General features: G+C 36.2%; 1 protein-coding gene across 1 annotated transcript in view; it reads right to left on the reverse strand.

Moving 5' to 3' along the window:
* Positions 1-14,984: 14,984 nt before the first annotated feature.
* LOC148029908 (uncharacterized protein At1g01500-like) overlaps positions 14,985-18,833 on the reverse strand; it is a 44,440-nt gene continuing 40,591 nt past the window's right edge. The window contains exon 2 of the mRNA XM_087687333.1: positions 14,985-15,731. Coding sequence (XP_087543459.1) covers positions 14,985-15,731 — 747 coding nt within the window. The remainder of the gene's footprint in view (positions 15,732-18,833) is intronic.

The following is an 18,833-nucleotide window of genomic DNA, read 5'->3' on the forward strand; positions in this document are numbered from 1 at the left end:
AGTTGCATATTTGTTTGGAGGCTTCCTAATCTTCTGACTAAGATGATGTGGAAGTGCTGTAGTTCTGACTCAAAAGGGCAACTAAACAGGCCAAGGTTGTAGAGACCATTCTAGAAAATGATGAGGGTGAATTAGAAGATTTAAGTTTTTGTTCTTTTGAATCAATATGGGAGGCCAAAGTTTGTAGTGCAACATGTTTTTGAAATACTGACATCAACATATACGTTAATAGGAATAAATATGGAAACTCCAGCTGAATTTTTATGATGCCTTTGGTGCCTAAGAAAACATCTTGCTTCAGCTAGATTTCCATATGATGGTTTAGTTTGCCTCTGGGATTTCAAGTCTGCAGCATTGATAGCCAAAGTCAGAGCAACAACTATATCCATGCCAAAAAGTGGGATTCATGTTGCTTCAGATGGAAGTTTTTTTGTTACAGCAGGTTCTAATCACTTGAAACATTGGACTATCAGGTCAAATGCAGGACATCAATGATCTGGAATAGGCTCAGGTCTTGTCCTAGATGGGGGAAATGTTCATCTTGGTAGTCTGTGTGAAAATTCTTTTGCGGTAGTAACATCTTGAGAAGATTCACGAGATGGAGATGTCCAACCGGTTTATGCCTTGACTTGCACAGGCATGCCCAAGTAGGCTTTAACCAACTTTTTCTATTTGGCACTTTTCTCAATTCTGCTACTAATTTAGTATAATTAGTGAATTGAGGATTGTGGTTGACACATATGATGTTCAACAGGAATAGTATGCCTTCTACATTGTGAACTTGAATTGAAAAATTGGGTTAATCTTAAGGTATCCTCTGATATGCAAGCAAGGATCTCTATGTGGTTGCCTATCTGCAAACATAAACAACAGTTTCAGCTACTTGTTGCAGGTTCAACAAGGCCATGGTTTAGCCATTTCAAATTTGCACATTGCTTTTGCATGCAATGATGGTATTGTGCAGATTTTCATGCTTGAGTCTCTTGCATTTACTGCAACTTTTCCTTGACCAGTGCCATTTGGATTCCATGACTTGACAGATACACACACATGCTCCTGAGTCCTACCTTGCCACACATAATGTAAATGGGATCTCATATCCTGATGCTGTTGCTTGTCAATTTGCAACATTGCACAAGCTTGGTAAGTTTTATTTTGAGATAGCATTAGTGAGTCCTTACATTGAGAAGAAACTTAAAGCTGTTAGGTGTATAGTGCTTCATTTTTGATAATACATTAGTCAGGTTTCTTTTCAATCACTATTTTTACATCAAATATTTTGGTTCTTCCAGTTGTTGTATATGTTGATCATAGTTTCTTTGTTTGGGATATTGAGAACTTTTCAAAGGTCAGGACCTCTATTCCAGTATTGTTCAGGCTTATGCTTCTTAGAAGTTGTTAAGTTCTCTATTGAGTGGAAGATTAATGGTATCTATAGCCTCTTTAACACTATCTCTTTTGTGACCTTGGGAGGGTTTGTAGTGCTATTAAAGAACTTGTAAGTAACAGCTTAAAAATTCTTGGGACATCAGAGGATATATTTGAATGCATTGCATGTATCCTCTTTGTCATAGGTTAGATCTGCATGATACATAGCATGTATCACTTCTCTATTGCTGAAGTATTTTTGAAAAAGGCCATGGTAGTTATGCATCATAGTTCAAAAGAATCATACTCTATCCTCTGATATGGTCATGTGGGGAATCTCCCCTAGCACACTCTACCCCCCTCCCTTGTTGCTTATAAGCACATATCCCACTCATGTGCTAATGAGTCACCTCCTTCCTTGAAGGAAACAGGGAGTGGAAAGGAATCACCTCATATTTAGACCTAGTCCCACCCTCCTGATTGATCAATGCCAAGTTTGGATTAGTTTTGGGTTGCATGAAAGTGTATCTTCCATGTTGGGTTGTTTTTCACCCATTTTGGGTTGTTTGGGGGCAAATCTGAAGGATAACTTAGTTGTGAGTAAGGGATAGGTGCTGAAGCTCTAGGATAGCAGGGCAACTTGATATTGAGCAGATTCTAGGGCTACAAATGACAGGATGCCCTAAAAACGAGGTTATTGACAAGTGTTGGTGCAGAAATTAGGGTTTCAAACAATAGAACCCTAATAACCAGCAAGTGACCTTATTTTTTATCTTTGAAACAATAGAGGTTGCTGTTACAACACTTTCTTGGTAGCATATTGAATTTCTCTCTCTCCTCTACTATGTTCTGCCTCATCTTAGCAAATCTGAAGATATTCAACATTGTTTTGCTGAAATCAGGCCTTATTACTACTGTAAGTAGGGGTTTTCTGTTATCTCAAGAAGTGCACCATTGAATATTGGCCATTCTCAGTTTTGCTCACCTGTTTGAAGGTGGACAACTCGTATATGCTCTTGGAGGTTTGGCAACAATGATGGATCAGGGGCTTCTTTTACTTGGCTGGCAAGCATTGGAGAAATATAATCTTCAAGTTGCACTTAGTGTACAGTGGCTCATGGTGCAAAAACAAGTTATAATAAAAGATATAGTCATTGGAAGATTAAGCCTAGATAATGTTAATGTAGTAGAATAGGGACAATTTGGATTTCACATTATAGTTTGCTACTTAATTGGCAAAAATTCTATTATTCACTTTTACTTTATTAAAATCACTTTTTAAATAAAGTATTTTTCTATTATTATTTATATTAAAAATATTAAAATGACATTCTATGAGATTTGATTATGTCATTATATGCCTCCTATATGCTAAGTTTATATGATAAAGTTACTACATAAAGGTGATATGTTATAATTTCTTATATGGTAACTTTTTCGATGAAGTTACTATATAGATAATGTCTATTTCTGAAGTTACTATATAGTAATTTTTTTAATAAAGTTACTATATAGATAGTTATGATAATAAACTTCCTATATAGTAAGTTAACCAAAAAAAGCTTTCTATATGGTAAGTTAACTAGAAAAATGTTTCTATATTGGATACTATGTTTCTAGATTGGCAATCTAGTAAAGTTTGATTTTTCCTATATTAGACTCTTTCTAGTTATGTGGAAATCTAACTAGCAAATTCTCTTTTTTTTCCTATATAGTAAGTGGTTTAGAGTTTCTTGTGTACCATAGCATGAGGGCCACGGCGGCAGCCCAATGTTGGCCCTGGGGAGTGGCCCCAACGATAGCCCAACGTGTGGACGCCGTTTTGGCCCTTGAGGCGCTCGCAGATGCGGACTGCAGGGACGAAACGCTGAAGGCCGCAGAAGTTGGACGCTATCGCCCACACGCTCCCCATGCGGACTCCCGACCACACCCGTTCTATCCTCCCCTTAATCGAATACTTAGCAGCTTTCGAGTACCTCATATTGTGATTATTCGCACCTTCGACTCGGCCACACCCGATATGCCATAACCTCACTCCTTCGAGCGCACCCTCGTCAGCTTGGGTCTCTTCAACTGCTGCATCATCATCATCATCTTCTTCTTCTTCGGCTTCTTCTTGGCACCCTCCCATTCTCTACCCGTGTTATCGACTAGAGAGAGAGAGAGAGCGTCGAGGAGCGAGAGTGAAGTCATCCTTTTATGTAGCTACTTGTTCAAGAAGCTCAAACGCCCCGGCGGTTACTCTCCCTCCAGGCCTACAGAAACTGTGCGTTTATAAATTATCATTGTTTTCGTTTGCATGCGCGAGGTTTTTCATAACAAAAGTCAATGGAAGATTGAACTTCTGAAAAGCATGATTACCTAGTCATATTATAAGGTTGCTATTTTGGGTATGCACGGAATTATATATTGCAACTTTTTTAATGGTTTGAAAGAAAAATGATCATCGTCTTTCGTTTTTTTTAAGGATTAGTTTAAACAATTTTATCATTCATATTTTTAGTTTATTAAGGTTAGATTCAAATTTTTGTCATTCGTTCTTCTTAGGATTAGTAAATAGTAATGAAAGAAAATAATTTTTTGAACATATGGCAAAAACAAAGCGTAATGAACTTTCATATATACTAGACAAATGAAAACATAAAACTTCAACAAATCGAATATTTTGAATAGACGCGGGAATGACACCTCTCCTATAATTATTTAATTATAAAGAGATTTGTGCTAACTCTTTCGCATGCTATATAGCATGTTTTCTCATTTTATTTAGTTTTTTTATATTTTTAAAGTATTGTTATTGATTATTTATTTATTTTATTAGAACTACCGTATAAAATTATCATCCTTGCACGTCAAAAAAATAAACTATCTTTAAAAATATATATAATTACGAAGTATAGCATGCTTTTTCGTGAACAAGTGTACTACACTTTTATGATAAAAACATATTGTTCTCATCAACATCACTAAACGCTATGAAGATAAAAAGTCACAAGGCATCCTTCAGGACTTTTAGAAAAAGGAAAATTATGGCTTTCAGAAAAACATCACTAAAACTGTTTGCTGCAAATGTGGTATGGCATAGAAAAATCCGAATCATCTTGGTTGACAGAATGTGAAAGCATCATTGGAAGACTAACAATGTACGCATCATTGATACATCCATCTCGGTTTGTGGCAACAACAACTATCAGTGGTGGCAATGGTGTTTCATAATCTAACGGTGGTGGCAACATCTCTAACAATGGTGGTGGCATCGTGCTTGTGGATTCGGTGGCATATTTCTCATGCAATGGCAACACGAGAGAGAGAGAGAGAGAGAGAGAGAGAGAGAGAGAGAGGAGATACATAACATATTTTTTATTGAATTTAATCAATGATTTAATATATATGTGATCTTTCTATTCTCTTCAAAAGGGATTTTAATATTTTATATACTCTTTTAAGGTCACATTGTAACTTCAATTATATCGAATTACGAAAAGGGAGAGAAAAATAGAGTTTCTTTGAAAAAGAGAGAAAAATAGATAAAGAAATATACAAAATGATAATCTAGTATTTTTAAAATAAAATTTAAAAAGAAAAATGATACACTTTTGGAATTATTTTTCAAATTTAGCTATTTTATTTTTTGGTTTTCAAATATATTTATTTAGAATATAAATAACTTTTCTTGTTGTTGTATGTAGCAACTATTGAAGTGCATATAGTTCATTAAATAATCTAAAATATAAATATACACTATTATCTTTAATTTATAATTATTTAATATAAATATATATTTTTATGTTGAAAAATACTGCAAAGATTTCTTGTTTATCATGATGTTTAAATTGAAATGTTGGATTAAGTTAAGAATAAAATTTTCTATTTAATATTGCATGTTTTGTGTTTGATATAAAATTTTGATGATAGCATGCTTATTTAAGTTATAAAATTATATTATTTAGCAAAATATATTTTATCAATAATGAGTGAAGATATTTATATGGTTTTCTTAATGTATTAGTTTGTATTTTTTGTGACAATTTTGATCAATAAAGTAAATGAATAATTACTTATATTGATTATGTGCATCATTTTTATGTTTGTTTTACTAAATTTCAGTTTTTCTTTGAAAAGCCTTATGTAATTTACACATGAATATGATTATATGTTCAATTTTAAAAATAAAAATTTATATTAAAATGGTATTTATGTATAATATATGAATTAAAAGTTTTAGTATGTATACAACTTCATACTTTATATGAGATATGTATATATGTAGCTAACCCTCGTCTTGTCTTCCTTGATAGTAGCAAAAACTATATTTATTGGTATTAACCACCATTTTGATCATAATGTAAATAGTTTATTAGCTCAATCCAATAATTGAATCAATCTAGTACATGTTAAACATTATGTTAGGATCATATTCATTACAAAATGGAGTTTTTTTAAAATAATACGGTGGTAGGGTGCAAAGCCAATTTAGTGACAGTTATCAACCCCCTCATTGGATATGTCTGAGATGATAGAATTTGTGTTGCTATTTGTTTAGCCGCATTCTGAAAGGATTGAGTTGGCCAAAAACAAAATTTGGTTTCCAAAGAAGCTAGGATGCATGCACTATGGTGTGACAAAGGAGAAATAGTTCACAAAAAAAACCTTGCTAATTTGTTTCACTTAATGCACTAGTTTAAGAACAATACGGTGGCAGCCAATGATTGGTGACTTTTGCGAAATGTTGATGGGATTGATCATATTTAACCCGGAGGGAACTCGAAAGGGGGAGCACTAGAAAGCTGCCTTGTTGTCACATCTGAACTTTAAACCTTTCACAACTCATGCACTCGCTGAACCAACTAGATTGCTGCTCCTTAGTGAAAAAGGCCGATTTTCAAGGCAAAATCCTCGAGCCTTCTAAAGACCTTTATAAACAATCTATAAGCCTTATTAAATTCTCTAAACCCTTTCAATGGTATCAATACTTCATTCCTAATCTTCATCCATTGGTCAACTAGAATAAGCCCAATCTTGACCCTTCTAAATACTATTTCATTTTCTAGTTTATAGATTTCTTGTACTATTGTATTGGCCCTCAAGACATGCTAGTGCATCATGGTTAGCTCATCTCTAGACCCCTTATCTTCAAACAGAGCTAGCTTAGCATCAATATTCTCTACAAAGCCAACTTTCTTTAACCATGCTTGGGCTTGCCTCTAAACTTTCATTTCTTGTATCACCATCTCAAAATAGCTTCCTTATTGTTTCAATCTCCCTCTTGTAGAATATGCATGGAGAAGAAACATTAACAAACTTGCACACCTTTGTAGGGAACCTATTCATGATGACCTTCCAAAATAAGAATTTTAGTTTCTCGAATAGCATGAATGCCCATGGCGTTTTTATCTTTCTATACCATGTTCTTCTCTTAGAGGGAGGGTTCCATCTTTGCCAATACTCACCACCTTGGCTGAGAAATTGAGCACTCCACTCTGCATAATCCTAGGCCTCCTTGCATCTCCATAATAGTTTATCCCTTATTGCCATGATGAGCCTATCTAGATTTCCATCAAAGTTTCTCGTAGAAATAGACCATTCCTAAGATTTCTTCACCAATGCATCTTACATAAGTCCCCCTAATGAGACTTCAATGGGGCAAACATAGCTCATTTATAAAAGTTTCTAAATGAGATACCTCCTCATGACACCTAGCTATTACTAGGGGATTGGAATTTGCGTTAGCTGACAACAACTCCTCACAAGAGAGGGGGAGTATGCTACTAATAGAGCAAGAAAACTAGAGTGATTTGGAAACCTCACACAAATTGATAGACTTGGCTATAGTGTTTGGAGGGAGCTTTGGCTTCTCCCTACATGTGGTATGATAAGAAAAGCCATACTACGTGGAGAGGGGCAAGGTTAGATAGAATCTACCTTAAATATGGAGCTTGGTGGGCTTGTCAAAATGTTAGATTCAACTCCTCACAGAAGAGGGGAGTATGCTAGTGATAGAGAAAGAAAACTAGAGTGATCTGGAAACCTCACACAATTTGATAGACTTGGCTATAGTGTTTGGAGAGAGCTTTGGCTTCTCCCTACATGTGGTATGATAAGCAAAGCCATACTACATGGAGAGGGGCAAGATTAGATAGAATCTACCTTAAACATGGAGCTTAGTGGCCTTGTCAAAATGTGAGATTAAGGCTACTCATAGAGATACTAGTGTTAGATCATGTCCCAGTACTTGGTACTATGAGACTTGCTTTGAGTAGCAAGGTCCATCCCTTACCCTTTTTCAAGTTCAATACATCATTTTTAGGAAAAAAATAATTCTAGGTAGCTAAGAGACCCCTTGAAAGCCTACAACAAGACACTAATTCACCTTACAAGGAACTTACTTAATTGGATTGTAGCTATTATGGAGATAGCAAAGAACCATGTTAGAAGTGAAGCTCAAAAGGGGCAAGAGTTTGTAGCAACCAATCATCAGTTCAGGGATTCTATTCTTATGGCCCTTAAGGTTTATCCTTATGATTTCTTTCTTCACCATTTTCTCAAGAAGCTAGAGTATTACATTTGAAAATTAGCAAAGTGTTAGATTGAGGTTGTAAAGGTTCACCTGAAAGGAGCATGGTACCTGTTTGGGGAGATCCATCTAGCCCTCTCTTCTTTCGTGCATTGAAGACAAAGAAGCAAAGGGAGTTACTATTAATGATTGAGGATGATAAAGAAAATATTTTCAAAGAGGATTTTGACATTGTGAAGGATTTTACTAATCATCTTTCTATGATTTTAGACACTAAGCTAGAATATCCATTTGAGTACAAAGAAAAACCAGAAGCTTTCCTATAGGTTGGTAAGGGATTGATCAAAATAAAAGAAGTAGCTTCATTGGATAGGCCATTCATTGTTGAGAAGCTCAAGTATATTGTGGACAAGATGAGTTAGGCCATTCATTGTTGAGAAGCTCAAGTAGTTGAGATAATGTTTCCATTCCCCTTCTACCATATAGTTGTGCAAATAGACTCCTTAATTATCAAGAGTGTTCCTCTTTTGTCTTGTTTACAGTAATCCCCTAACACTCTATAACATTTTCACATTAACCTATATGTATTCTCAAAACCCAACTTGACCTCGTAGAGAGCCAAAAGATATGGCTTTCTTCCTCTTAATAGGTCACAACACACATCTCTCTTAGCTTCACCTCTTAGGGCATGAACATTTCAAGTGACCATGGTAAGCTTTTGCATGGCTTTATTCATGAATGTCAACGTTATTATCCCCCATTTTTGCATCTCATCATGAACCATGGAGATATTCTTATCCACCACTGCTTTCTTTGACATTTTCTTAAGTGGGAATTTCTTCTTCTTCCCACCATTCTTCTTTTCTATTTATAGCTAGATGTACTCCTTATCCTGCCTAGACTTATTACTCTTGCTATTCAAGCCAACTTTTTTTCATTTAGAGGAGTCCTATTTCTCTTCCTTAGCTTTTTGTTTATTTCCTTCAGTTTGCTTGGTATCATCCTTCTTCTTAGGTGCCATAGTTGTAATAGCATCCTTTTGATCCAACTACCTTAGCTACTTGTGTTGTGTCCTTAATGTAGAAATTAGGTGGCATAGTGGACAGAATCTGAGCAAGGAGTACATAGCAAAAATGAGTAGAATCGAAATTGCTTGAATTTCAAATGAACTGCTACAAAGATGGCTCTTTCCACCGATATTCTTCCATTGTGAAGCTTAGATGATGATCCAAATAGATGATAAGTGAAGAGGTTAAGGGTAGTTACAAGAACTATTGCTAGGTGAAAGATAGATTGACAATGGCTTTGGAGGGGTCTTCCTTTCATAGCCTAGGAAGGTAGTTTGGTCGACCTATCTGACCATATTGTGAACCTTCTCTAGTTGGTCAGGAATATTTCCTTTAACATCGAGCCCCAAAACAGGGATCCCTGATAACTCCCACACCTTGGAACCTGATGCATTGTGCATCGAGTTCTTCCCAGCAGTGTATAAACTACTCTATCTAACCTAAAGACTAGATCCACAAAGGTCACCTTTTTTCCCTCCGATCAGGTAAACCTCAAGACCCACCATGCTCACACATGAGTTATCCTCATAATTGGGGCCTTATAACTTGGAGTACCATGGATCATTGGTGGCATCTTACAAGGGTCAGACATTGAGTATATCTAACATTTAACAAACTCCTTAAGAGGACACTCCTTAGCATGGTGCCCTATGATTTTACATACAAAAAAGGAATCAAGAAAAGTTGAAAATTTAACATCAACAACTATCTTGATACCATTAGGGTCAAAAAACTCCACCATTATCTTAGGTATCTTCTACCTCCTATCTCATAGGATGCATGAATTTTTTTCTAGTTTAAGAGCTCCATTGATAACAATGGTAGAAGTCACATATAGGGCATTACCCAATGAATCACCTAACACCACCATCTCACCATCTAGCCACAAATGGAGTATCAAAAATCTAACTTAAACTAGGCACTCAGTTTGATAGGCCTCCTCTTGCCATCTTCGAGGGCATGGAGTAAACTAAATTTTCTTTGAGACCCAATGTTGAATCTAGAACCAAGTCTCTCTCCACCTAAGAAGCTATTAGGGCCCAAAAAAAAAACCATTTTTCGCATTCCAAAGTGATGTTGAATTAGCATGGAATCTCCTCTTCAATAGGGATTTGCCCATGAAAACCATATATAACCCACACAATGATTATATGTTTGTATACCTTTGGCATACACGAGGGAGAGAAAAGGCCACCAAAAGTGCATGAATATCTTTCCACCATCAATTGCTACTTCCTTGTGGTAAATGCTACTTGAATTTTTTGCATCCTCTTCTCAAGCTTTGGCATGTCTTCACAAGTGGCCAAAGCCCAATATGCATAGTCCATATTCATGTCTTCGTGTTGCCTTTGATGCTTTAGGATGGGATCATTATCCACCTAATTGTTTGTGGACTGCTACCCCCCTTGCATACATGCAAGAGGTGGTGATGCCATGTTAATGGTATTTAAAGACATCTAATGGGACTTAAATGGTATTTAGAGACTTGTAATGGTGCTTAAATACATTCGCCTCACCTAGAATAACCTAGCTCTTAGTTCTACTTTTTCAATTTTTGTTGATGTGTTTTTTGTGCATTTATTATTAATATTGTCAAAAGAAATCCCTTTACATGTACATATGCTTAAGAGGGGCATTATTCGAGAAGAAACCTAACTTACATTCATTTGAGGATAAATGTATAGATCATGAGAAACAAATACAAATGCACGAAGAGAGCAATATGGCACATTGTAGATAGCTAGGTCTTCCTATCAACCTAGAGCATTAACTTCATTATTAAGAGGTATATAAACATAGAAACAAGTTGAGAAGAAGTTCATTATTAAAGAGATACCAAGCACTTGATGCCTAGGCCGCACAAAGCATGAACCACAAAAATGAATCATGCTGCACACTTAAGCCATGCTCTATGCTATAAGAGTGCTTTTAGACATAAGAACTCCACATGTGCGCATCACATTTTATTATTAAAAACCTCACACTTAAAGACACTTTATATATTAGATTTTAACTTTGTAGAGAACTCCTACTCGTGTGGGTTTCTATTTTTCAGGGTAAAGCATAAAGGATATTTGGTGCTATCTACAACATTTGATAAAGCATAAAGTGATGAGAGAGAAACTACCTATTGAGAATAACCAAACTCTCGAAAATACAATTTTAGTAACATTAGGAAAAATTTAAAGTCCAAAAGAGCCTTTTGATTAGTATTTACTAATGATGATACTAGTGAGTAGGCCAATAGGACATTGCCATATGTGGTCCAATGTAACATTTGACTTTCTATTTATTCGGCCAAACCTGATCTATCTCTAGCAAAAGGTTAAAAAGATTCTCTATGTTAATTTTCACAAGGTAATTCCAACAAAAAGGATTTCCCTTTATCGTGACATTTCAAGGCTAGTTTTTCTTGCTTTTAGCACCATGATGTGACTTTTGAAAAGTGGGGTCTTGAAAGTTACATCAAATTAAAAATGTGAAATTCTTGCCCTAATTAAAGAGATTCAAAAAGTTTTAATAGTTTGCACCCTTTTAGTATACATTCCTCTTGTACCTCTCATTGTTTTAGCACCTCCGCTTCTTCAAAGTCCTTTTTGCACCTCATTTCCACTCTATTCCAACCTCGTTTCTCGCCAAGATCTCACAAATTTTCCATGGCTTCTTCTAGGTGACCATCTAACTCTATGCAAGCTTCTACATGATACAATTGAAGAGAGGATGACATCGTGTATTTAGCAACTTTGAAGCTCGACGATTGGATAATAATGCTTCTCTCTTGGAAAGATCATCACAAATTCAACAAATGCAACGAGAACTTGTATACTTTCATTAGAAAGGACAAATTCAAGGCTTCAAGTTGCAATTAAAAAAAGTGATATGTAAAGAATCAACATGTGTATGCTAGAGTACCTTATATGTAGCAACAATTTTCACCTCATTATAAGACAACCAAAGTTACATATCTAGTAGGCTTAACATTTAGTATGTATCTTAAATTTAGTTGTTCTTCTTGTACTAAGCTAGTAGACCAACTTCCAAGGACTTCTTGTAGATGTGTTCTCATTAGAAAGTATGGAATGGCATGCAATAAAAGTCACTCACAAGTATGCTTAACATCATGCATGCTAAATCTTGCAACCTTATTTATCTTGACCCTCATTCATCCTTTCTCATTAAAAATATTTTATAGTTTTACTTTCCAACTTACATTGTTCCCTCAAATGCATAAACATTTCGAATCTTGGAAGAGTTTTCTTCACATGATCTCAACTTGTTAACAAGTTGGGATACTTGCAATACTAGAATCATCAAGGACTTTAGGTTGAAGTTCATCTAAGACTACATCTAGCTTTCTCATACAAGAGATGGAAGAAGATTAAGGGTACATGGATGCCTGAGATTCTATCTTCATTCGGGAGTTCTCTTTTGGGGCGTTTTGACAAGTCTCTTCCGAGGGCTTCTATGGAGCTTTTTTAAAGGCATTTTGTGTTATCCTTCTTGGGCTTTTCATTGGGCTAGCCTCAATGGATTTTTTGGTCTCGAATGGTTGTCTTCTCCTTGCCTTTTTAAAGGCCTTATAAATTTGGTAATAGCTCAATTTTTGGAAAGTAGGATTTTTTATAGTAGCAAGATTCTTTGAAGAATTATGCTTCTTGGTTGGAACAAGCTTCTTGGGAGCATCTAACTTCTTGGTTGCAATTGACTTCTTTGTTGTAGTGGATTCTTAGTTATAGCTACCTTTTGTACTATAGCTTCTCTCTCAAACTCTAGAGACTGGTGATAAATCAATATGCTTGTCAAGGAGAACTTTGATTGTTTGTGCTATGACCCACAAGACATATTCCTCTTTGTAGTGATCTTCAATACATTGCAAGAATGAGGACATGAATGCCATAAGGTACAAGTTCAAGTGGAAACCGCATCAATAGCATCCTACCAATTAGTCTTCAATCCCGTAGGTTGCGTACGGTCTTCAAGAAGCTCTCCCAGCTCATCCTGAGGTGCAGGATCAACCCCCTGTAAGAATAACTCCACTTTCTTTGAATTCAGGGTTCTTTGCTCTAGTGCATCCAACTAGTTATATCGTTCTTCAAACTCCCATAACAACTCAGAAGCAACAAGACCTTTGTTGGGCTGATAGACCCACTCTTTAAATGTCTTCCACGTAGCAATACCATAATCCTCCAGAAAATATTTGTCTTTGAGCGCTTTCTTGCAGTTTGAGTCTTGCACAAACAAATCGGTCACTCTAACCCGCAAAGCAGCCGTGACAAGCCATAGGAAATAGTTACTCCGATTGGACGGAACTCCGAAGAAGCACATATGGCTTTCTAAGGCTTTAAAGTAGGCTGAAACATTTCAACCATCAAATAATTTGTGCTCACTAACCACAGCCTGGATCGCTTTGGTTGCACCTTGCGTATGCTCGTGTTCTTGATGCAACATTCGTTGTTGATCCAAGTGTTGCTGATGCAACTATTGCTCCTGCTGCATAGATAACTACATCTATTGATTTTGCATCATAATAGCTAAAGAAAGAGTTTGCAATAAATTCTTCATCTCATCGGTCAAAAGGGAACAAGAAGTTGATGAAGTGGATGGATTATTTGAAGAGTCTCCCATCTCGATGGTCAAAAGCGATACTTCCATGTGGAGTTCACCAAATGTCGCAAAGGATTCATGCGGGGGTTCGTGAAAAGTCGCTCCCTGCAAGGATGCTAGGCGATATGGAAATTCAAGCAGAAAACCAAATAAAATTACAAAATCCGAAACTCTATCAAGAGAGTTACATGGAATACATACCAAACTAGGTATTCATACATCAAACATGAAGAGAAATATGATCCGTTGTTTGGATGTCAATGTCGATAAGAGTTCTTATACATGGCAAGATAACTCCACCTCTTTCACAGTTTTTAAATAGCTTCTATCATCCTTGTATTACACTTGAGTTAGAGATGTGCCAACTCGTATGTTTGATTTCGTTTGCGATTATGATAAAGTAAAAATATTATTTGATGTAGAGACTCTTGCATATAGGTAAGCCTTGAGGTTTAGAGACAAATAATCATCCCCAGCTTGGCCTCACCAAATCAGTCGATGAATGAGATTAAATGTAGCTTCCATGACCTTGTGACGGAGAATATTAAGTCAAAGGCGACTCTATATGATGCCAAAAGATTGCGCAGGAAAGGCCTTATAAATACATGGAGATTTTGTAAGTGCTCCCAAATAATGTTGGCATGGCGGCAGAGAAGGTTTTTCATTTCAATCGCAGCTTACACAAGATAGTATTGTAGAGGAGAGGTTGAATTAATGCATGAGTCTATTCAGGAGTCCTCAGTCGTATCGGAATAAACTTCATAGCTTCTTGATAGCATGTGGTAGGTGAAAGGAGCTCCACCTTCAAATCAAGTGCAAGTTGAGACTCATCAAGAAAAAAATCATGCTAGAGATGCCTTCGGAGAAGGTGATGACGAAGTTCCCAATAAGAAAATGAGATGATGACGAAGAAGAAGGCAAGTTTGTTGAAGAAGCTAGGTGATGCTTACTCCTCCTTCTTTTGCCACGTCTTCAAAATTCAGTCGTTGCTTCATTCTTCTTCCTCAGCTTTGCTTTTATCAATGTTACTACAGCTCTACTTCGTTACTCTCATTCTATCATTGTCTCCTTCCACCCTCGACATGAGGGCCTCCTCTTCATCACCCTCCATCCATTGTCACACTTCCTTCCCCTTCGTTGTCGTTACTTCATCTTCCTTTGTCTTCAATTTCCGCTCGTTGCAGCCTTGTGGTGCTCCCTCCAACATTCTCGCTTCCCTTTGTTCGCCCCCCCTCTTGCAGAGATCTCTGGTGGCTTTTATAACCGTTTTCCTCCTCATAAAGCTTTGAATCAAAAGCATATCATTATGCTTTCTTTGCTTGCGGTGCCTCAAAGAAAATCCTTTCCAATTGTCGTCAGTGATTATGTATTCATAGAAAGAAGTGGGCTGCTGGGTCTTGTTTTTTTAGCATCGAAGTTTATTAAAAGCTTTAAGCTTTTTCGTCACCCAATCTCACATTTGAGAAGTAGATCTTATGTGGCACGTCACTCATCAATGAGTGTGTTGCAATTTTAGCATAGGATTCATCTTCAATAGCCTGTTCAGCCACAACTTTGTTAGGATCAACAGCTTCCTCTTCTAGAATAGCGTCCAATGTAGAGCACCTTGTATTCTTCCTTTGCACTTTCAAATATACCGTCTGAGTTAAAACTATTGGAAGACCAGAGCTCCTTCCAGCCACATATACTTCTATGGAAGGGCTCACCATAGAAAAGTTTGTTTTGCCTTTCAAAAAGAAACAATCTTGTGATCTTATGCCACAAATGCAGTCCATATTCCACCCTTCTTCATTGCTCAAGGGTGACGTCCTCACCGATCTATGTGCTTGGACCAAGAAGTGATGGTCCTTCCCACAATCAGTATGAGAGAGCATACTAGAAAGAATAAACTCAACTCTGTCATACACTTCAAATGTAATATCTCCTGTGGTTCTTAGATTGTTAGTATTCACATATGTCACTTCTATCAAATCCGAATTGGCTCTATCCTTGTGAAGGGAAAAACAAGCTTTCTCAAGAGGAGAGATTCTACCACCATTCACCTCAAGTTTAGTGTTAATCTCCCTCTTTGGGAAAAGAATAAAGAGAGAGTTTGGAGCTTCACTTAGAAGGCATGGACTAACTCTAATGTAGAAAACTTTAACATCAAACCATGATGTATTAGGCCCAAAATTGGGCTTGCCATGCCCAACAAAAAGGTTATAATATGTATATGGGTTAGGAGGCCTCTATATCTCTATTTCAAATGTGGCTTCTAGGTACAACAATGTTTGGGTCTCTGCAAGTTCATCCATGATTTTTCTTACGAGAGAGTAAAATTCAGTCAAGTTTATGTTAATCCAACGGCAACACCTTGTCTTTTGAGGGGGGCGTTTTGGGCACGACTTGAACAGCTTGCAATGTAGATGGACCAACAAGTTCTATTGTGACACAATACTCCTTTTTGAAAGGAAATAATCTAGGCCTAAGCTTCTCCAATGGGGGCACCACTCTCCTGACAAAAAAATGGCAAAAGCTTTCAATATGAGGAATCAGTCTCTAGCTTTTGAGGTCATGGATCAACAAAAATGCAATCCGTCACAAAATGTGTAGGTGCCATACATGGATTCAAGCTCTATGGAGGATACCAGACGAGGAGGTGCCACCATGTCCTTCATTCTTAACACAAAAATGCTAGAATGTCTCAAGAGACAGTTGTCTGTGTATACTTGAATGTTGTAAGCAGAATGTGTAATATGTAAAGGGACAGTGGTCTCATCATAGCAAGTCTCCACCATCTTCACAAGAATGTAAGTGTCGAATGTTGCAATACTCCACTTAAATGGTCATGATTTGAACGGATACCTTTTAGCCTTTGTAGGCTGCAAAATGTTGAACCAGGTTTACTTTCAAAGAGACATTTTATCTACATTGGTGACATCCGAATTAGAAGTCACATGGGGAAAGTCCAAAGCGTAGGATCAACATTACAATATTTTCCTCACGTCCTTGAGTCTTCAAAACCAAAACCTTCATGTGAAGTTATTTTTCCATGCATTGTGCCCTATCAAGAACATGCTTTGGAAAAGAACTTCGAGCCCAATCACTCACACAGTTTTAAAATTAGAATCCATGCTATGCAATCAATCGAGTGATGTTTACCAAAAAAAAAAAAGAATGCATTGAAGAAATTTTGCCTAGCCTAACTAAAAGTGCTCATGCATCATGCAAATGCAAAAACAAAAGATACACACAATGGAAAACAAAATTCTAATGACGTTGACTAATGTGTTTAAATTCTTAGCGAAAAACTCCGCCCTCGGATTTGTAGTAGTGGAACGTGTAGCATCACAACAACATGCTTTGTTTTCTTCTTAAAGAGTTTGAAAGGAAGAGGCCTTTGTTGCTACTTCTTTTTCCTTAGAACATGTTTTAGGAAAGGGAGAGCTACTAGATGACATATTGAGACATGGCTCACATGATGTTTATTGGCATTGTGACTTTGAGTGGATGGTAACATTATATATAGCGGTGAAGATCAATAATCACTTTAATGAAATACCTTATGTAAATTATTATAAGAGGACATTCTTCACTTCAATATTTTAGTTATTAGAAATAGAAGTAGATGGGCTTTTGCCATGTGATATGCCTATCCAAGAATGCTTATCCAAGTATATGCCTATCTTCTTTTACATTATGATTATGCTTTCACCAATTACCAGACATCATGTTGTTATTTACTTCATGAGAATGGCATTGTGGAGGTTTCTTCAATTGAGAAGGCAAAGGAGATATGGAATTTTTTTTAAAGAGATGATTCCCAATATCCTTCTAACATAATGATGCATGAAAAAGGCAAAGGAGATATGGAAACTTCTTTAAAGAGATGATTCCAAATATCCTTCTAACATAATGATGCATGAAAAAGGTATTTTAATCACAAAAGAGAGAAGAGGCCATAGGCCTCTTTCATCAAAAGAACAAAAGTATGTTGTGCAATTTCTTGATCTCCAAGAGAATGCACTAGTAGGGCATCTAGTTATCACATATAGAATAATTCTTTATAACGGAAAACTATACAAGATCGGAGATTATGTCATGGTAAAACAAACACTTTTGGTAGAACATTAGAAACTATAGGTCATTGGAAAGCAAAACTCACTAGTTTTTTTCCATTCAATGGGATGGAGAGTATTACACCTTTTTTAGTGGGGAATATTACAAGCAATGCATAACTGCAAAACAAAATGAAGAATGCTTACTTATAGATCAAATCATGGGAATGTGTTTGCTAGAAAGTCAATGACTTCCATTTATGTGGGATTGCATAAGACCATTGAGTTCTTTATTGCATAAGTTTGTTCCTTTACCTTTACATAATAGACTTGTTGCATATGAGGTAAAATATCTAACTCAAAGAACAAGATTATTACAAATAGCGGTAGTTGGTTGTATACCTCCTTGGTTAGAAAAACATAATATTGTGTTGGCAAGAAAACATGATGATGACATGGATGGGGAGTACATTCATGCAATGATAAGAGAGGTAAATCATTAAGAAAAAATGTGCAAATTGTCATGGTTAAAGTGCGATCATAATAGAGGTACATGGAGAATTGATATTAATGAAGATACATGGAGGGATTGGAACTTGAGTAGCATGGTAATGTCAAACCTTGAAGTTACAAAGAGAAGGAGAGTAACATTATCAATTGGAGATTCTATAGATGTTTTGATAATGCGGAGATCACGGGATGTAACTTGACTACTTTAGAGAGAGAGTGTGTGTGTGTTTTGCATTCTTGGAAATCCAAATGGGTGCTAGTAGCATTGATCATAATGGACATCACTATTTAATCACCACTCTATTGTGTATATCATAATGCTTTATCTATGGATGTTTGTATATTATGACAATATCTCATGGATATTGCTCATGTCGTGTCTCATGTATAGGTAGTTGGACCATTGTGTGTGTGTGTGTGTGCATGTGTCCATGTGTGATTATTGTTGTATCTTTTTATAAAGAAGGAGACAATTACTTGCTTGAAAAAGATTAACATACATATATAATCTCTTGTTTGAGGAATACTAGCATATCAAGTTTTAAATTTAATTTTAGCTTGTCTCTTGTTTTATTTTACTTTCTCTCATGGATTGTATAGTTGTATATTGTATGGCTATATGGTGTTTCTCTTTAAAACTTAAAATCCCATTGAATTTAAAAAAATCATTTAGAGAGAGAAAAAGAGAGTGTGATCATTGTTGTATCCTTTTTATATGATTGAATAAGTCTT

The sequence above is a fragment of the Lygodium microphyllum genome, chromosome 10, assembly GCF_053477565.2.
Source record: "Lygodium microphyllum isolate KBCC chromosome 10, Lygodium_microphyllum_v1.1.10, whole genome shotgun sequence".
Classification (NCBI taxonomy): Eukaryota; Viridiplantae; Streptophyta; class Polypodiopsida; order Schizaeales; family Lygodiaceae; genus Lygodium; species Lygodium microphyllum.